Source organism: Alternaria alternata (assembly GCF_001642055.1).
Source record: "Alternaria alternata strain SRC1lrK2f unplaced genomic scaffold CC77scaffold_5, whole genome shotgun sequence".
Lineage (NCBI taxonomy): Eukaryota > Fungi > Ascomycota > Dothideomycetes > Pleosporales > Pleosporaceae > Alternaria > Alternaria alternata.
The window spans coordinates 1296653-1315111 of NW_017306194.1; the positions used below are offsets into that span (position 1 = coordinate 1296653).

At 52.1% G+C, this 18459-nt stretch overlaps 8 protein-coding genes across 8 annotated transcripts; 4 read left to right on the forward strand and 4 right to left on the reverse strand.

Moving 5' to 3' along the window:
* Positions 1-437: 437 nt before the first annotated feature.
* CC77DRAFT_719359 (hypothetical protein) lies at positions 438-1478 on the forward strand. The gene has a single exon (XM_018532892.1). It carries the CDS (start codon positions 590-592, stop codon positions 1121-1123), a length of 534 nt encoding a protein of 177 aa, XP_018388868.1. The 5' UTR covers positions 438-589; the 3' UTR covers positions 1124-1478.
* Positions 1479-1680: 202 nt separating this feature from the next.
* CC77DRAFT_1038904 (hypothetical protein) lies at positions 1681-3901 on the forward strand (the record flags this gene model as incomplete). Its single annotated transcript, XM_018527136.1, has 1 exon — positions 1681-3901. The coding sequence occupies exon 1, from the start codon at positions 1736-1738 to the stop codon at positions 3899-3901; it is 2166 nt and encodes a 721-aa protein (XP_018388869.1). The 5' UTR covers positions 1681-1735.
* CC77DRAFT_1092776 (hypothetical protein) lies at positions 3901-4925 on the reverse strand. The gene is made up of 2 exons (XM_018529647.1): positions 4737-4925; positions 3901-4685 (listed from the first exon to the last, which is right to left on the reverse strand). The coding sequence occupies exons 1-2, from the start codon at positions 4765-4767 to the stop codon at positions 4132-4134; spliced, it is 585 nt and encodes a 194-aa protein (XP_018388870.1). The 5' UTR covers positions 4768-4925; the 3' UTR covers positions 3901-4131.
* Position 4926: 1 nt separating this feature from the next.
* CC77DRAFT_1018264 (cysteine proteinase) lies at positions 4927-7762 on the forward strand. Its single transcript, XM_018524582.1, has one exon. The coding sequence runs from the start codon at positions 5317-5319 to the stop codon at positions 7546-7548; it is 2232 nt and encodes a 743-aa protein (XP_018388871.1). The 5' UTR covers positions 4927-5316; the 3' UTR covers positions 7549-7762.
* Positions 7763-9425: 1663 nt separating this feature from the next.
* Positions 9426-11391, forward strand: CC77DRAFT_930096 (hypothetical protein; the record flags this gene model as incomplete). Its single annotated transcript, XM_018534143.1, has 2 exons — positions 9426-9529; positions 9576-11391. 2 exons carry the CDS (start codon positions 9426-9428, stop codon positions 11389-11391), a joined length of 1920 nt encoding a protein of 639 aa, XP_018388872.1.
* Positions 11392-12121: 730 nt separating this feature from the next.
* On the reverse strand, positions 12122-12586 carry CC77DRAFT_1018266 (ribosomal protein S14). Its single transcript, XM_018524583.1, has 3 exons — positions 12487-12586; positions 12231-12330; positions 12122-12153 (listed from the first exon to the last, which is right to left on the reverse strand). Exons 1-3 carry the CDS (start codon positions 12546-12548, stop codon positions 12145-12147), a joined length of 171 nt encoding a protein of 56 aa, XP_018388873.1. The 5' UTR covers positions 12549-12586; the 3' UTR covers positions 12122-12144.
* Positions 12587-13279: 693 nt separating this feature from the next.
* On the reverse strand, positions 13280-16961 carry CC77DRAFT_929730 (STAG-domain-containing protein; the record flags this gene model as incomplete). The annotated part of the gene is made up of 3 exons (XM_018534120.1): positions 13280-16228; positions 16278-16486; positions 16535-16961. 3 exons carry the CDS (start codon positions 16959-16961, stop codon positions 13280-13282), a joined length of 3585 nt encoding a protein of 1194 aa, XP_018388874.1.
* Positions 16962-17322: 361 nt separating this feature from the next.
* CC77DRAFT_1059147 (CRAL/TRIO domain-containing protein) lies at positions 17323-18443 on the reverse strand (the record flags this gene model as incomplete). The annotated part of the gene is made up of 2 exons (XM_018528199.1): positions 17323-17768; positions 17819-18443. The coding sequence occupies 2 exons, from the start codon at positions 18441-18443 to the stop codon at positions 17323-17325; spliced, it is 1071 nt and encodes a 356-aa protein (XP_018388875.1).
* Positions 18444-18459: the final 16 nt, after the last annotated feature.

Here is an 18459-nt window from a genome sequence, read left to right on the forward strand (position 1 = left end):
ACGGAGCCTACGGAGCATGTATCAGTGGCTGGGGTGAAAGGCAATATTACTGTCATGCAGAGTGGCATGAGGTCTGCGTTTTTGGGAATCGCGGAGCGTGACACGGTTCAAGCTCCACGAGCTGGTCAGCACTTCAAACCTTGAGGGCAGCGTTAGTGGAACTTTCAGGAGCTGGAGATGTTTTTTTGACTTGGTTCTTTGCTTGATGGTGGCAGGGTCGTCAGGAATGTGGGCAACGTTCACTGTCCTAATGTTGTACGAGAGAACACGCTGGAACGTATCCATGGATACTTGAAGACCGAAAATACTTGCGCGAGATCTTCTGGATAAATTTCATACACGGTGACTGGCAAGTTCTTGAACGACTAGGCGATTCTTGTCGCGCGTGAAAATTATTGCCTCACGCGTACATCATCCCCAACAATGAATGATGGAGAAACAGCAAACTTGGCCCGACTACGTGCGTAAGTACAGAAACTATGGTCTCCGATTTCTGACTGGGAAAGCCCCTTCAACTGAGCTACCTGGGCACTTGTCAACCTGGTTCTAGAGATACTTCAAACCGAAACATCTACTGCGACCAACAGATATGCCCGTTTGCCAGTTCCATAAACAAAATAGATGCATGTTTGGGACTGCTTGCAGAAACATCCATGAAGTCAATAAATCACGCACTCACGGTGATCCGCCTGTCGACCCAAGGTCCAACATTATTTGCAAGTACTATATCAGAAATGTGTGCGAACGGGGCGTGAAGTATCCGTTCAGTCACACTGTTGACTCCAGCACTGGCACGGCGCTAGATCAACGCCTCGGTCACGATGGCAGCAAAGAGGTACAGGATTCAAGTGCATGCCCAGCTTGTGGCGGCAAGCCACATGAACAACTAGTTTGCGCAGACGTCAAAGCAGGCAAGAGAGAACGCAATGATGTCAACGACGCCCGGAACTGTCGTACTTGTCTTATGCCTCTTCCGAAGCTTGAGTGCGCTGATCTCGTCATATGTGCGGCATGTAAGACACAAATATGCTGGCAGTGTGAGGAGGAATTTGAAGTGAACGCTACAGCTGAGGTGTTTAACCATTTTGATGTTTTTGAGGATAGAGGGCGAAATAATCCTTAAAGTAAGGTCGTAATAGAACACGCTCTGGTGAATGGATGCTTGAAGACTAAAAGTATGTCGTGATATAATTTTGAATTGTCAACGTATGAATGAAGCAATACTTGTTGTGACTGGGTTTTATATGGATTGATGAGCTCAAGTAGTCTTTGGCAAAGTTACTCGGCGTCGTGTAATAAATCCTCGCACCACAGATTTCCTGACAATGACCGTTCTCCAATAAACCTCGAGCATAGAAGTCTTGAAGAACATATTTCTATCTTGCTACGGGTTCTGTCTACCTATGCAGGTGGGCGTCGGGAAGACGCATGACGCTAACGCACGTGCTCGCGCGCCTCGCTCGAATCGCCCGTCGTGGCAGGCGCATCTTTCTGCGGCCCCACCGTCATCGAGAGACAGACGATTTTCCGCTATAGTGGAGCTTCTTTCACATATCTTTTGGATATTTTAGTTGTCGCACACCATTGTTCAAGGTCTAGCGACACTTTTGGGTATACGGCAGCGTTTGCGCAACGCGGTTGTTGCACGCGACTGTGCCGCGCAGAACAAGACCTAGGGTGAGACAGCAGGTAAGATATCCACAGTGAAGCCGACTGCAAGGCCAGAGTCGTCAAGATGGCACCCAAAAAACCCCGCGATCGCAAACGGCAGACCAAAATCAACTTCTCACCTGCTCCCAAATCCTCGCCTGCAACCAGATCAAGTGCCGCCACAACGATGGGAAACTCGCCTTCGCGACCGAACCTTACGGCTATGCAACCGAAAAAAGCGCCCAGCAGAGCTTCCAAAAACAACAAGAAAGACTTTTGGGGTGAAGACGCATTGGCAAAGGGAATAAGGGAAGGGAAGGAGTTGGGCAAGCTTCTCCATAGCTCTAGGCCTGATTACTCCGACAGTGACTCTGCCGACTCTACACCTCCAGAAGAGGACGAACCGTTGGCTCTTGTCATGTCGCGAAACTACAAAGCGTTAGCGACGCCCAGCGACAGATCCGAGGATGATGTGGATGAGGAAGACGAGGTGCCAGTGGAGGAACCTAAATCACGAAAGCGGAGACGAGCCGCGACGCCCAACGATTCTGATGACGAGGAGCCGACAGTCACAGTCGTCCCACGCAAACGTCAAAAGCGCGTCAAAATCGAGTCGGATAGCTCAGAGAAACCGAAGAAGAAAAAGAAGAAGGACAAGGAAGACAACAAGCGGAGTAAGAAGAAGGAGAGTACATCAGAGGAGGAAGAGACGCAGCCTGCACCTCGTAGCAGCCGGCGAAGGGCTGTGAAGAAGGCCCCAACACCAGACGAAGATGAAGAAGACGACGTTCCTCTCACGCCAGCTCCGAGGTCAAGGCGGAAGACAACCCGCCAGCCTTCTCTACCAGTTGAAAGGGAGGAGGAACAGAGTCCACCACGAAGCACAAGACGCAGACTGAAAAGGCGCAAATCGTCCTCAGAAGATGAAGAAGAAGCTTCAGGTAGGGGGGATGTCGTGTCGGGCGAGGAAGAGTCGGGTGGAGTTGAAGGAAGCGCAAATGACGAAGAGGACGACGAAGAGCAAGATGAGTTGAAGGAGGAACTCGCATTTCTGAGATCATCTCCACTACCAGACCGTGGTAGACTGAGAAGTACGCAAGATAAGCCCAAGAATAAACGACAGGAGGCTCTCGAAGCGTTGAAGAGGCGACGTGCTGGTACTACTAATGAGCCGTCCTCCTCAGTAACACCTGGGCGCAAAAGAGCAGTTGTAGTAGACACAGATTCTGAGTCAGAGCTTGAGATGATCAAAGAAGAACCAGATAGTGATCTCGACGTATTGGAAGAGGATGACATAGAAGATGACGAGCAAGAAGAGTCAGATCGCGATGCAAACGCACTTGACATGTTTCAAGAGGATGAACAAGACGAGCAGTTCATCGACGACGATCCAGACAACATGATTGGGGAACCATCTGTCAACGACGACCTCGACGAAATGCGTCTCGCGTTTAGCTTGTCGCGCGCAAAAACCCGGGACCTGTTCAAACACGCCGTAGAGTGGATGGTCATGAAGAAGATCCACCCAGGTTTTGATTCCAAGAAGAACGTCTACACGCTGACATTCCGTAAATTGGACGACGAAGTCAAGGGTCTCGCCGGATCCAAATACACATCCTCAGCTTGGACAGCCGACTTCACAAGAGCTATCCGCGCACGCCCCGATCTTATGATCAACGAACTCAGTGCTGCCGAGAGAGCCGTCATGTCGCCACACTGCGAAGCATGTAATCGAACCAACCACACAGCGAGTTTCGAGCTCCTCCTCCAAGGCCAGCCCTACCATCCAGAAACACTCGAGCCCTTGTCCACCGCCTCAGATTCCTCAGACTCCGATAGTGACGACAGCGACTCCTCTGGCCTATCATCTGACTCCGAAACCGCGCTCAACGGTGAAAAACCAACGTACAACTACCAGAAAGACCGTATACCACCCGAATCTCACCGCTTCCCTCTCGGCTCAACATGCAAAGCCAATGCACAAGTCGCACATACGCTGTACCACTGGCGGTACAACCTCTACCAGTGGGTGAAGGACCATCTCAAGGCACAAGGGCATCTGTCAGCTGAGAAGCTGGTGAAGAGAGAAGGGAAGAGTGACCGCAAGAGGGAGAAGGAGGCGAGGAAGATTGTGGACGCCATGGAGGCGGACGGACAAATTAAGTCGCTTTGGCATTCTTATAAGACGCAGCTGCAGGCGGCGGTGGAGGCGGATAACGATTATGCTAATGGTTGGGGGAGAAGGGGGTAATGGGGTGGCAATCATAAACATTTCCATGGATTTGGCTGTATTGGTAACATGGATTACCTCTCTCTAGGGTGAACTCGAGACCATTGTGTATACTTTGGCCACGCACTAAGCGATGGCGAATTTGAATGTCAGCATGGCTGCAATTTAAACAAGTGCAACGCATCGATTCGTAGATTTTGGGTATCATGTGCATCGTGAGTTTTGCGAACGAAACCTTGTCCTTCCCCACCTCAAAGCATTTCCTCCACTTCGACAGGCGCCGGAACTTTTTCCGAGATCTCAGCATCCATCTCCTTGCCCTCGCCCTTGACCTCGCCATTCTCCTCCACCGCCGCCGTCTCTTCCTCAACGTCCATATCCTCATCGCTGACCCACTCCCTCTCCTTCCTCTTTTCCTCATCCTCCAGCTGCTCAATCGCAATCTGCTTCTTCGACTTCTTCGTTCCGTCACCATTCACATTCTCCCAGCCCTTGGCCCTCTCTACAATCTTCTTCGATTTGCCTACGCTCTTGGCCCTCTTCTTCTCCAGCTTATCCATGTTTTCCTCGGCACGCTCAAGCCCTTTTTGGTAGCGTAACCGTTGTGCGCGCGTCATCTTTGTGTCTTTCTTTTGCTTCTTCTGGATGCCGGCATCTTTTGCCTTCAGGGCATGAGGATTGGCTTGCGAGGGCCGCGATGGTGAGGCGGAATCTCGGGTTGTGTTGGCGGGCTTTTGGGCGGATTTGTCAAGATTGAGAGAGGGGGAGGCGGCGCGTCGGGCAGCACGTGAGTGAATGGTCACCGCTATGAGCTTTTAGGGAGTGGACATGAGAAGGGTGGTGCTGAGGTACTTACGGCGCTTCTTGACTTTTGCGGTCTTTGCCATTGTGTATTGGTTTTTCTAGTATTGCTAAAGGGCTTCTCGAGGGTGCAAGTGGATGCTCAGAGATATGCGATCTAGTCTGCTAGTCGCGCTTTAACTTCAGATTTCGTTTTTGGTAAAAAGGTCGTGTGTGAATGAAGTCTCGCATGGTCCCAGAAATCTACAAAAGTTCCCCACTAGCTCGTGAACGCCAAAATTCCGGATCCACTTGAGCCGCTAGCGCGTTCCCACACCTGCCATGACCTCTCATAATCGCAGGCCATCGCGGTTGCCCTAGGACATTCTTCACGCCGTTTCGCCGCCACCACCGCGTCGTCGCTCACCCCCGACTGTCGCGCCCAGCTTCTCCCATGTCGCAGACAGACACTCCACCGCGTTTGCTCTGTTCGACCCCTCCATTCATGCGCTGGCCCGACGGTTGAATGTGACCCACCATTTGCGCCCGCCTGCAAGCGTGTTATCCATAGTTTACATACTTTTCGCTACCGCCGCTCCTCCAGCCTGCCCGTAGGAGCCTAGCGTTTCAAATTTATTTCTACCTCCCACCTAGCTATGAGCTACGCAGAGTACCCCGAATTCGAGGCCTATCAACAACGGTGGAACACAACCGAGTCGCATACCATCAACATCACGTCCCTTCTCCTGGGAACTATCATAGGTGCATACGTTCTCATCAAAGCCTTGGACATACTGGGCTTTCCCGTCTGGCATCTTGTCGAACGCTTTCTCCAAATGGCATCCGACGTCCTACGCCTTCGCGGCGCCTCCTTTGGCTCAACAACTTCTGCCTCCAGCGACGACGATTCAGCCCAACAGGGAGGCATGTTCGGTAGTCTCTTTGGCACGACCCCGGGGAACCTGTTGCAAAAGGGGGTACGAGGGGTTGCGAATGCCTTCTCCAAGGGCCCTAGCGACGTGCCACCGGGCTTGGGCAATATCAGCAACTCTTGCTACCAAAACAGCGTTATCCAAGGCCTCGCGTCCCTCCCATCGCTACGCGACCATCTTTCCAAAACCACCTCCGAAAACCCCGCGCTTACCCCGGATACCACAAATGGCGCGCTATTCGATATCATCACACAGCTGAACGACCCGAACAACAAGGGCCAACATTTTTGGATACGTGGCAAGTTGAAGTCGATGAGCACTTTCGAACAACAGGATGCGCAGGAGTATTATAGCAAAATCTTGGACGCGCTAGATGAGGAAGTCAAGAAGACCGCGAGCAGTAAGAGGCGATCCTCTGTCTCCTGGCTGGAAGTTACAAAGAGCCTGAGTGACTCAACAGATACAGACGAGAAAGCGCAAGACGAAACAAAGGACGGACTGCATAAGTCAGGAGCACAACCCCAGGTCCCGTCAAACCCCCTTGAGGGACGCCTCGCTCAGCGTGTTGGCTGCACGTCCTGCGGCTACTCCGAAGGTCTCACCCTTATTCCGTTCAACTGCATCACTGTGTCTCTTGGAAAAAGCTACAGCTATGATGTTCGGGAGTGTCTCGACGAATACACAACCCTAGAATTCATCGATGGCGTCGAATGCGCAAAGTGTACGCTGCTTAAGCTGGAGCGGACTCTTTCGCCTTTAATCGCTGCTAAACCCGAATCGCCACTGAAAGCAAGACTAGACGCTGTACAAGAGGCTCTGGGAAAAGAAGATTTTGAAGATAAGACACTGCTGAAAACCCTAAACGTGCCGAAGAAGAATTGGGTACAGAGCACAAAGTCGAAACAAGCCGTCGTTGCACGCGCGCCTCAGTCGTTGGTTTTGCATGTCAACCGAAGCAGCTTCAATGAATATACTGGCATGCCGTTCAAGAACACTGCGGGAGTCTCATACCCAACAGTGTTGGATCTTGGAAACTGGTGTCTGGGTGGCATCCCTCATGGCTCACAACAGCCCGCTACGTCAGAAGAGGAATGGCCCAAGGACCCTAGACAGTCGATGCTAGCAAGGGATGAGCCTATGACAGACTCGCCATTCCAATACCGATTGCGCGCCGCTGTTACGCACTACGGCTCGCATGGTAACGGCCACTACGTCTGCTACCGTTCGCACCCCAAAACGGAGCCGAAGCCTGAGAGTGATGAAGATGCTGAGGCATCATCCACGGAAGACGAAGAAGCCGAGGATGTTGCCGTACAAGAGCCGGAAGAAGTACCTTCTACACAACAATCAGAACAGTGGTGGCGTTTCAGTGACGATAGCGTTTACCCCGTGTCTGAACAGGAAGCGCACCAAGGGAACGTCTTCATGCTTTTCTATGAGCGTATCAACGAGGAGGCTGTTTTACCACCACATACTACAGCAGAGAGTACATCTGTGGTCGAAGAGGCACCCTTGCCGCCAAATGATATTATGACTGCCCTAGTCACCGCACTTGATGAGGAGGCCGTCGCCATCGCCCTGCCAGATGATGACGAAGATCTACTAGATCTCATCCCACCACAAACAACACCAGTGCCTCAACCAGCCACCCTCGATACCACTTCCGAGCAACACCCAGCGGAAGAGCTAGTGCCGGATTCCCCCACAGTCGGCACTCAAATCGAACCCACCACACTGGATACCGAGACAGAAGCCAGCGACGCAGAATCCGAGGATGCGCCGTCAACACAGTTGACATCCGACAACGAATCAGAGGCCGACGCCCCCACGCCTCCAAAAACCACACCCACTCTCCAAAAGGTCTCACCTAACCTTATGCGCACGGCAGGCAATGCGTCGAATAGAGGGCAAAAGGGCAATGGTACGCAGAGTTTACCGTTGGTGTCTGCTACGTAGTATGTGAGTGGCGCGATGGGTAAACGAGTCAAACTTGGATGGTATTAAGGGAATGGGGAGTTATTATGCGTTCACATTGGGTTTGGGTACGGCATCTTTACCAGGCGTTTCAGTTACCTGTTTGCCCGACAGGGTCAGGTTGGCGTTTTTTCCTTCAAGGACAACGTATTGCTTGTGTAAATAATACGCAGCTAGCCTTTGGGACGAATCGATGTTATTGCATTCTTATGCTCACAATTCTTCATGATGTGATGTTGTCTCCTGGACAAGTGCCACCATGTTGTCAATCTGTATCAACTTCTGGCATGTCTGGCTTAAGCCTTTGACGTGATGCGCATCGCAGTCTAGCTATTACAATGCATTTACGAGTTCTGGGGATGTATATTCGAGCTCAAAAAGGACTGTTTATTCAAACAACTTCCGTAGAGCGGCTTCTTGCTGTCACCTGTTCAGGTGACTCTGGACCAACCATTCATCACAGCATTGCTTGAAGGTAAAGGTACCCGGGACCATTTCTTATTGGCTCAACTATATCGCCAGGCTGTTGCCACGTGAATGGCGTGCATGGGGTTAAGCGAACACGGAAGTCTGGAACCTCACTACATCCCGTTGATGATCACCTCTTGTCCGGTGAATCCTTAGACAGCGAAAACGCCCCATGAGGCTTCACTATTCCGAATGCGCGTTTCACATCTTGAGAACCAGGTCGAAAGCGAGAGGCGCCGATACTAGGGCTCCGCACTTGCCTCCGCACGTACAGGGCCAAGCACGGCATATTCGAGGAAGACCCAGCTGAACAGCTCTGGAGCAGCCACGACTTTTCTTTTTCGCTTCTGTCTTCCCTATTCGTCTATTACGGACCTAGTCTGTCGCATTTCTCCGCTCAAAGTCTTGCCAATTCTGCGAGTCTTGAAGCTTAGCGGAGATCAAAATAGTCCATCCTGCAGATCACGCAACTGCAAGCCACATTCTTGGCACAACAAGCTTGTAGCTGAAAGACTTCGCCAGCGCATACAGTCAATGACTTCTTGACTCTAGTGACAACTCCAGTTCCCGCGCTTTGCACCTTCCTTGGGTCGTTTCTGACATCTATCGCGTGTGCGGGATAGTGAAGAAGCATACTCCGTCGGTCGTATCGCTACAGGAGAATGTAAAACCAATGTCAAGAGAACATGATTTTGTTTAAAAGAGAACGTTCCTAGCCCGTGTCGCTAGACTCCGACCCAAGCCCTCAAGGACCTGGATCTTGGGTAATCGTAGACTTGGATACGAGAAGCATTGTCTTGGCGATTCTCAGCCGCTTCACAACCCCAGGTTTCCCCATGTGGGTACGAGGGACTTATCCAGGGTTTGCAAAGGTCCAGATCAACCTTCGGTAGCCTTGCGGCAACCAGGCTAGTGGGACGTCGCAGTGGTAGCCCATTATGTCTCTGAGACTAGGAATAGACCTTGCTTCTCTATGACCAGGATGAGCATTTCCTACCCGCGGACGACTGACTACGCCGCAGTGGAAAGTTCGTGGCAGCCTTGTCCTCCCAGCTGTCCTCGCCACACTTCTTGGAAGTATCGATGGCGGACGCCATGGACATCCTACTGGTCACGGAGACGGCAGTGGGTTGACTGAAGCATTTGCCAAGCTTCGAGACCTACAGCATTCTCTTGACTGTCTCCAAATACCGGAGGAGACGAGGTCTGGGTGTTTATCTTGGCGCACTGGTACTATCATGTCGTGTTGAACTTCGAGCAGCGCGACTAATGTCCAACTCAGATACGGAAAGGTGGGTTCCTTGATATCTATATAATCGCCATGTTTCCCATTCCAGATTGTTATTCACACCAGATCTTCACCACACATTGTCACAATTGGGCAGTTCAAGATGTCTCGTGTATCAAAGGTTGCCTCTTTCCTTGCGCTGGCCTCAACAAGTCTGGCGCAACTCCCAAGTATTCAGCCATTTACTGTTACTGGATCTCTTGATGGGTACGTTTGTTACTTGGGGTGTAAGCCCAACACTAACACGAGATAGTTGTGCGTCCACGGGCTCAGAATACAATGCTGGTGGTAGTATCTCGGTCAACAACTTTGCAATCGAAGTACCGAAGAATCTCATCGTTCAGTTCCCGGTAGTATGGGCACCGTTCCGAGAGCTTTGTGATGCTGGAGCTTTTGGTTTCGAGACTACAGTTGTTGGCAATATTGTCGACGGCAAAGTCATCGCCGGCCAGATCTCAGTCGCTCAACGCTTCGGTCTCGAGGGAAGCCAAGGCTATATCTCAAAGATCAACGACGACGGTACGCTCCAGATAGCTAGTGGGCCGACAGTCCGCATCAATGATCCTGATGGTTTGTTCGGACCACAGTACGACTCTCAAAAGTACTGGATCGCTGATACAGCCAACCCTTCGGTATCATCTTTCTCAGGCTTCCCCATGTGCATACCGTACTCTGGAAACACCGCAAAGTGCTCGAGCTCCAATCGCCCTTCCGGCCAAACATTCATACCACAAGACCCCCTTGCCATGGTACCTCTCAAGGTCGGCGATTTCATCGAATACTCTGGTCTCAAGAACGGTGGTGGCGAGATCCTCGCTTCGTCTATTGTATGCATCAGCTTGCACATTACCACTCAAGCTGGTGCGAACGTACCTAACTACATTCGGGTTGAGGACTTTCTTGTTGGCGTACCAGACAACTCTGCGAATGTGGAGTTTGCCGATATCCGTGCCATCGGTTTCCTCTCCAGCTGTGCTGGTGCTACAGTCACCATCAGTGCCATTGATGTCGACCCTTGCACGGGAAAGGAAACCTATCGACCCATCGGTACAACCCAGCCGAAGCAAGAAACTCGTTGCAAGTGGGAGGCTCGCATTGCTCCGCAAGCTCAAGCTCCTTTCACCCGTGAGTACCGCATCACGACCAACAGTCCAGTCCAGACGACCAAAGATGGCATCAAGGCAGGACAGTTTATCGCAGCTGTTAGCGAGTGGATCTTTCCCGAAGTTGATGTCCCCGGAACAAACCCACCGCCGTACCCGTTCAATGACATCAGAGGCCTGGTACAAGGAGACTTCCTCGACGGCAAACAGTATGGTCCTCTCTCGCCCTTCCCAGGCCCGACTCCACCAGCGCCATCCAAGACCTGCAGTCCCGCAGATATCCCAGATCCGAATGCCACACCCACACCCACACCCACACCCTCACCTTCTTCCAGCCCAGAAACACCTTCTGAACCATCCACACCCCAGACCGCGCCAATTGCTTCCATTGCCACTTTTGCATCTGCGCTCCGTGTTGGCACAGACGTCACACTACTCGGCTCCAACACTGCCTCTGGCCTCAAAGACACTGATCTGAACTTTGCCTGGACCAAGACCACACCCTCCAGCCCGGCCATCAGCATAACCAATGCCAACAGCCCCAGCGCCACATTCCTCGCACCAAAAGTTACAACAGAAACCTCCTTCACCTTCGAACTGACCATTACCTCCAAAACCGACACTACGAAATCTAGCAAAGCAACTGTCACTGTTAAGATCAACCCCACGCTCGCTGACACTGTCACTATGGATACCTACACATGGGAGTCACGGCAGTCAGGCAGTATAACCGCGTCTTGTACTTCCAATGTCAAGAATGGGGATAACAAGAGTATGACGCTGCTTCTCAATGGAACAACGAGACGCACCATGGTGGCCGTGAGTGGGCAGCCGGGAAAATGGACGTACAGCGCTAGGGACACGGCGAGGCCGACTAATGTCAAGTGTGTGAGTGATTTGAAGGGAGAGAGTGCGCTTAGGGCGGGGACTGCTACAACGAGGAAGAGGAGAGCTTTTATTGCCTGATTGGAGAGTAAGGCTGGAGGCGTTGTGTTGCGAAGTTTTTGTATATATTCAGTTTGAGGTTCTCATGCAGTAATGAATGACATGATCTATAAGTAATAGCTGTCAGTGGGTTGAACGTCCATGCTACGTATAGCAGACTGTGAAGATTAGGAAGTTGGTAATGAACACGACCGGCCGGTCGACCAACACTTCGACTGATAAGACTTGTTTGTTAGCAGCGAACGTCAATGCGGGTAGAAACATGGGCATGCCCTAATTGTCGATGTAACAATCTTAGAGATTTGTCTTTGCGGATTGTCCAAGATATGTCGGCTTGTTTGCTTCTTGTCGTTAAGAAACATCACAGGGATGCCTTCGATGCGAATCCGGAGCTAATAGCTGTTCTCGTGGGTCATCCTGTCGCATGATTTAACCATCACGTATGCCCTAGGTACCACAGCACTCCACATCTCCAACGGCAAATCAACAGCATGTTGTGAATTCAGGATTGATTTCTCATTGCATGCAAAGCCGGATATCTCCCCCATTACCCGTAAACAATGTTATGAGGAAAATACGCCATGCAGAAACATCCCCGCCCGACTACAAAGCTCACTCTCTCAGCTTCGCTTTTCCTTAATCTCGAGCCCATTTCCTGTTTTGCTTGATCGTGATGCGGTCGGGTCGAGGGCAACTTTGTTTTATCGTATCGTCAGGTAATCATCGTTCGTCACTTGCGCCCATTTCTACTCCTGCCGTTCGAAAATGAAGGATTTAACGGTGCTGTTAAGTCGTTAGCTTCAGTGTTCCTCCGTGCACATGATGTGAAGTATGGGTATAAAGTATGAAGCAGAACATACCTTGACGAAGCCAATGTCGGAGCTCTTCTCACGGAAGCACTGACGGCAGATGTTGAGGCCGTACTTGCGGATCAGACCAGCGGGGTGGGTGCAGACGCGGCTGTGAGTACTGTGTTAGCCTTCGGGTCCTGGAAAACATGCACCGTTGTATCCAAATCTGTCCAATCCCCCTCCTGCGAGACCAACACGGTGCGCTCGCCCACCCAGTACATATAACCAGCGCTCGCACGCGCATTATCCAGAGTTTTAGACGTACCACTCGCGGGAGCCCTTGCCGTAAGTCCTAGGGCGGGAGTACCAGACCGACTCGTGAGACATGATGTGTGGTTGAGGGTTTTGACGGGGGTTGTCGTTTGCTGCCTTAGTATTAGCAAATTATCGCTACAGTAATTCCTGTCGCAGCTTCAAAAGGTATACGCACAGTATTGACTTGTGTCGTCGGCGGAGATCAATCGGGCGTGCGTAGGCTTGTCGGTTCACAATGGTGGGATTGCGGATTTCGAATGTTGTGTGGGTTGGCCTGTGCGTACGCTAATTTGACGGCGCAGCTCATCGCGACTGGTCGCTGTGCCAAGACATCGACACAATCTACGGTTTTTGTGATAAGATGCCAAATGCGGTAGTTTAACTAGTGAAAAGCGGGGTCATGGAGCATGGCGGGATCTGGAATTGGATGCTGTAACGCCGCATAGCGGCTTGCTGCTTGTACATGTGCGATTTTGTGCTCTCTCGGTCGGTCAACCAGCTATGGCACCATCACACGTTTGCATTCTCAGAGTCGAGAACGTTCTAATAAAGCAATTTCATTATCTCGAAAGCGAAATTTAATCGCCTCATAGAACATCATACAGAGGAAGCGTTAGGAAAGCCGCCTGCAATGGCTAACGCCGGAGCGCCATGCTTGGCTGTACTACACAGCGAACGAATCGATGAAGAAACATCAGACATCTGCCACTGGATATAACCTCGCCGTAAACATGCGTAAGAAGTGACGAAGTAAACAACGAGAAACCCCCACTCAGATCACAATACCTCTCACAACAGCTCACTCAATCCCCAAGGATACTCTCCTCATCGTCGCCATTGGGCTGCTTCTCCGGCTCCTCGCCGTTCTCACTGCTCTGTTGTTCAACACCGTTGGTCTGCTCGGCGTCGTCATCACCATCAACCATTTCCTCATCCTCGATCTCGTCACCTGGAACCTCGTGTTCTGGCTCCTGGCCCTCCTCATCTTCCTCGTCGCTATCGAGTTCTACAACTTCTGCACTCTTGGCCGATTTGGCATCCGACTTGTTCGGCTTTGCACTGCTCTTCTTGGCAACTTTGCGCTGCTTGACGACGTCAAGATGGTTCACGATTTCCTTCCAGGTGGGTGTGAGCTTCATCTTGTTGCGCTCAAGACGCTTGCGTACGGTGCCTGACCCGTCATTATCAAGGGCGCCGACGAGTACGGCGTGAACGATGCGGCCACCGAATGCGTCAAGCGATTGCTCTGCCAAGGCGGCACGTACTCGCTTCTCGGAAATGCCAGACTCGTCTGCAGCGTCTTCTTCGTCACTCTCAGGATCATCGTCTGGATCGATAGGATCATCATCAATGTCTGGCTCTTCAAGGCGCTTGTTGGTGAGCTTAGCCAAGTGGTTTTCCCAAGCCGTGAGGATTTGTAGGATGAGTTTCGTGGTGTTGCCATCGATATCCTGGCAGAGAGCTTCCCAATCATCGTGGGTTGAGTTTGAGGCGCGACCTTGTGTTTTCTTCGGTGTCTTCACGACCTTGCCGTTGTTCTTCTTGACCCGGAGTGTGCAGAACATAGTGTAGATGTCTAGCAAGAGGTTCGCAGCGTTGAGTCGTACTTCATCTGTGCCTTTTCGGCTCTCCATGATGCTCATCAATGTTGTGATGCAGGTATCTCTTCGCTCGACTAGGGACATGAGTTCGTCTTCTGGCATGCTGGTGCCCTCCTCGACATGCGTGGTGCAATCTCTGCACTTCCACATGAAGTACATGAGCATGACCGACATAGCATGGCGGACAAGGGTGTCGTCTGCCTCCTCAATCTCTGCGTCTAGATCCTCGACTGGCACTCCGCGCTCGAGTATCTGCAACACTGAGTCAATAGGCGGTGATGTCAGGGCGGCCTTCTTGCCCCTGCCTTTTGTTTTTGGTGGAGCGGGAAGCTGATCAAGCACAGAAGCGTCTGAGACCGTTACTAGCTGCGCTATCTTCAGTACCACATTGGATACGCCGCGGAGGATATTCTGATCGAGATTACCTCGCACGGAAAGATCCTTGTCTCGTCGAAGAGCATCGAACGTGTTGGTCAAGTCATCCCATAGCGCTTGCACCTTGAGATCGACGGTCTCTCGTAACTCTTCACTGCCTTGGGCATGTAAGATTGACTTGATAGCCTCTCCGAGAACACGCTCGTTGTGATGAGTGAGGAATTGCTTGTTGATGTCGTCGAGCAGGGCAGTAAGAGCTGCGTTCTGTCGCAATTCTTCGAACACGTCCAGATTTAGCTCGCGTTCTATTTGAAGGCACAGTGCTGCTGTTTCAGGCAGAGCACCAAACTTCTTGAGGAGCTGAGGAATCAGCAGTGAAAGCCGCCGAGCCATATCTGACTGGTCTTCCATATCGCTCTCGCGCTGCGTCTTGGTCTTTTTCTTATCCTTCTGTGCCTCCGCCATGCGCTGCAGTTTGCTACTGACCACTGCACTCAGAATGTCTAGGAGGATGGTCTCGTGCTTCTCTTCGAGTTGACATGTTTGACGAAGAACGATTTCAGGGTCGTCGCTCTCATCCTGGTCAGTCTGAGAATGGTCGTAGAGAAGATAGCCAGCCACGACCTCCCACGATCGAATTTCCGGAATCACATCATATAATGCTTGTGCAGCGAGCGAGCGGCGTGACTCCACACCAGAGGCAATCAAAAGCAACTCAGTGCCTGGCGACATGCGTTGAATCTGTGAAGGCAACTCAGCTTCATCTTCATCGTACGAGAGTAACTGGTCGACAAGACACTTCAGCTTCAACCATTCAAGTCGTGGATTGTGGTACTCTTCTTCTTCATCATCAGGTGGTGCCAGGGCTTCGTTAAGAGCCTCTTCACCACCCATCTCCTCGACAGTAGCCTCGTATGCGGCGTTGACGTTCTCGGCGAAGAAGCCTACCACAGCCTTGCGGACTTTTGCGTCGGAATCGAAGATGAGCTTGCCAACCGAATCGATATCGTCAGGCTCCAGGAAGCCAGCCTCTCGGAGTATGTCGAGCAGGTCGACTGCTGCAGCACGCACATTGATCTCAGCGTCTTGTGTGGCCATCTCGACGATACGTGGTCGAAAGCGTTCGGTGAAAGTCTTGAGCCCGGCCAGTTTACTCTCGTCTTTGAACAAGCGCGCGAGCTGGTGGAGAACCTCTATCCGTGTTGATGGAATTGGGTCCGAAAGCACCCAACCCAGATAGCGAAGTTTGGTGCCATCGAAAAATTTGTCGGGGTATGTGATGATCCAGTCTGCTAGGGCTACCACACTGTCTACCCTGATCCTGGGATCCACATCACGGTACCGATGCACATAGACGGCCGCAAACCAGTCGTCCAGCTGACTGCCTACAAATTCCAGCTTTTGGTTGTACTCTTCAATCTCATGATCCGCCGCAGAGACACGGGCTTTGTTGACTCTCGATTTCTTGGCTTCCGCTTCGCTTTGGCGAACACGCTTGGCTGTGTTCTCGACAAGGTCAGCAGCAACTTGTGCCAATGCGGTCGTGATGGCTAACGAAGCAACGGTGCTGGTGTGACGGAAGGGACGATTGCCGGTAGAAGACATGGCGCCCAGCCACACTGAGATGTTCTCGATGAGCTCGGCGCTCTCGTACAAGAGGCCTGACTGCGCTACGGTTTGTATCAGAGTAACGAAGAAGCCGTGTAGCGCGTTTCTGAAAGCTTGACCACCGCCGTCTTTCGCCTTTGCGATCAGCGGATACTCTGTGACTTCGTACTGCGATGGTTAGCATATAGAAGGCTATACAACACAGGCCAATGCCTACCTGCTGGAACTCTTCCTGGATCTCGGCCACGCGATTTGGCGCGTTGTCGGGGTCTGATATGTCGTCCTCGTTTATCCGCAGATCGCATCCGGAAGCTTGCAGCACTAAGTTGACGACCTCAGCTAGAGCCTTTGCCTCGTGCTCGTTGAACCGAGAGATCCATTGTGCAGTGACATCTTCGAGTCGGTCTCCGCTGGCAAACACGTCGGCTATTGCGCGTTAGTTTGTGCATGTTCCCGGCGTACCCGCACACCTACCATATAGTCCTTCCGTCTCATCGGGCAGCGCGCTCTTGCGTATAGGTGCCTTTCGTGGGCGCTTGGACACTTTCTTGGTCGCATTGTTGGCGGGTCGGATGGCCAGACTGACGCTGTCGCCATTCGTCTTGGCCTTTTTGGATGCAGGCTTGCGCGCAGTTGCCTTGGCCTTCTTCCTGCGCCTGCGCTCCCTCAATTCCTCCTCATCTGGTTCGCCCTCGCTGCTTTCCTCAGACTCTTCCTCAGATGGCGGCTCAGTCGCGTCGACCCCGCTGTCATTGTCGTCGCCGCGCTTTCGCTTGGTGCTGCCGGTTGGACTTGCGCCTGGCGCGAATCTGGCAGGTTTCTTGGATACGCGTCCGGATTTGCGTCGCGCGGCAGAAGATGCGACTTGGTCAGCCCCCGAGGGCGATTCGGCCGCGCTCATGATGTTTGCGCGCGATTGTTCAGTTGATGGTTCCAGAGGTTGGGGGGCAAAAGCGCGGCGCGATTGGTATGCTTGGAGGCGGGGACGGTGATGGGAGACGCGTTGTATGTCCGAGCACTTTTAGTGCAAGGTTGCGCGCACGTGCGTATGACACTACGCCATCGACGTGTCGCCTCTGGCCTGCATTCACCTGACGCCACTTTACTAGTCCCTGATGATCGGCTATATGGCAGACTTATATAGTTCACTTGGTCGAAATTAGTTCTCGGCTAACATATGTTGCATTATCGGATCAGTCCGTCTATGGGTCTATACGTATATACAGTAGCAAAGCAACCATTCATGGTGGCACAACATGCGCTCAGGCAGCAGCCTTGACCGGCTCGCCCTCTTTGATGTCCAACTTTTCAACACCTTCAACAAGCTCCGCACCCCCGTTGGGTGCGGTACTGGCACCCTCGACTGTTGTAGGAGGCTGGGTAGCCTCTACTGCAGTGTCAGTGGCTGTTCCACTTGCAAGGCTGGGCTCATCACCTCCCCAGAGGTATATCTCGCTCTCTCCGATTATCTTGCCAGCCTTCTCCCATCGCTCCTTCCTTTGTTGTCTCCGCTCATTGGTGAGCTTCTCTAGTGCTGGCCAGTAGACAGAGTGGTCGTACTTAAAGTCGACTTCACCGCCAGAGACCTTCATGAGCTGAGATGCAGGTACATGGTTGGGCAGAGGCTCGTTGGGCTTAATCTTGGACTTGGTGACGGGATCGATAAACGGGTTCACGAGCTTGAGGAAGGCATTGACATACCAAGGGACTGTTTGTGTTGTTAGTATTGCTCTTAGAGAAAAGCAGGAGGACGCTTACGGTGTGTGAGTAATGCCCGGCCAAGTCGCTCTGGATAGTGATTCTGCAGGATATCGAGGACCTGTTTGGCGGTGGCCAAGCTAGGGGTACCACCAGCTCCAGTGTTCCTGAAGTCGATCAACAATGCCAGACTCTCTTGACCAGGCGGGTGCATGTCGATGGTGCGCTCAAGCATGTAGACCAAGTGCTCTACCCGCTTAGGCGTCTCCTTGGTGTTCTGGTTCTGAGGCAGCAGGTACAAGCATGGCCTTCCCTCGTTATCGAAACCAAGCAAGACCTGCTTGCCGGTTGCATTCTCTTCTGAGATGTATTCGGCGGTGAATTTGTCGGTGCCGTACTCGCGACGCCATATCAGTGTCCCGCGCAGACGCTGGGTGGCTTGAGGAAGGTTCCACTTTGTCGCGCGAAGGTATCGAAGGAGACATTCACGGGTGAGCCAGATACGCTCATCGTCGCTGATTGGTGATTCTTCGGCACCCTTTGCTGAAGTTGTGGGCAGAGTTTCCCATGTCCGGACATCGGCGAGAAGCTGGTCGTATTTGGTTTGTTGGTCGGCGGTCAAGGCAGGAGCGGCTGCAGGTTTGCAGCCTGGTGCAGGCTCTGCGAAGGGGCCAATGGCAGACATGATGTCGAGTTTTGGA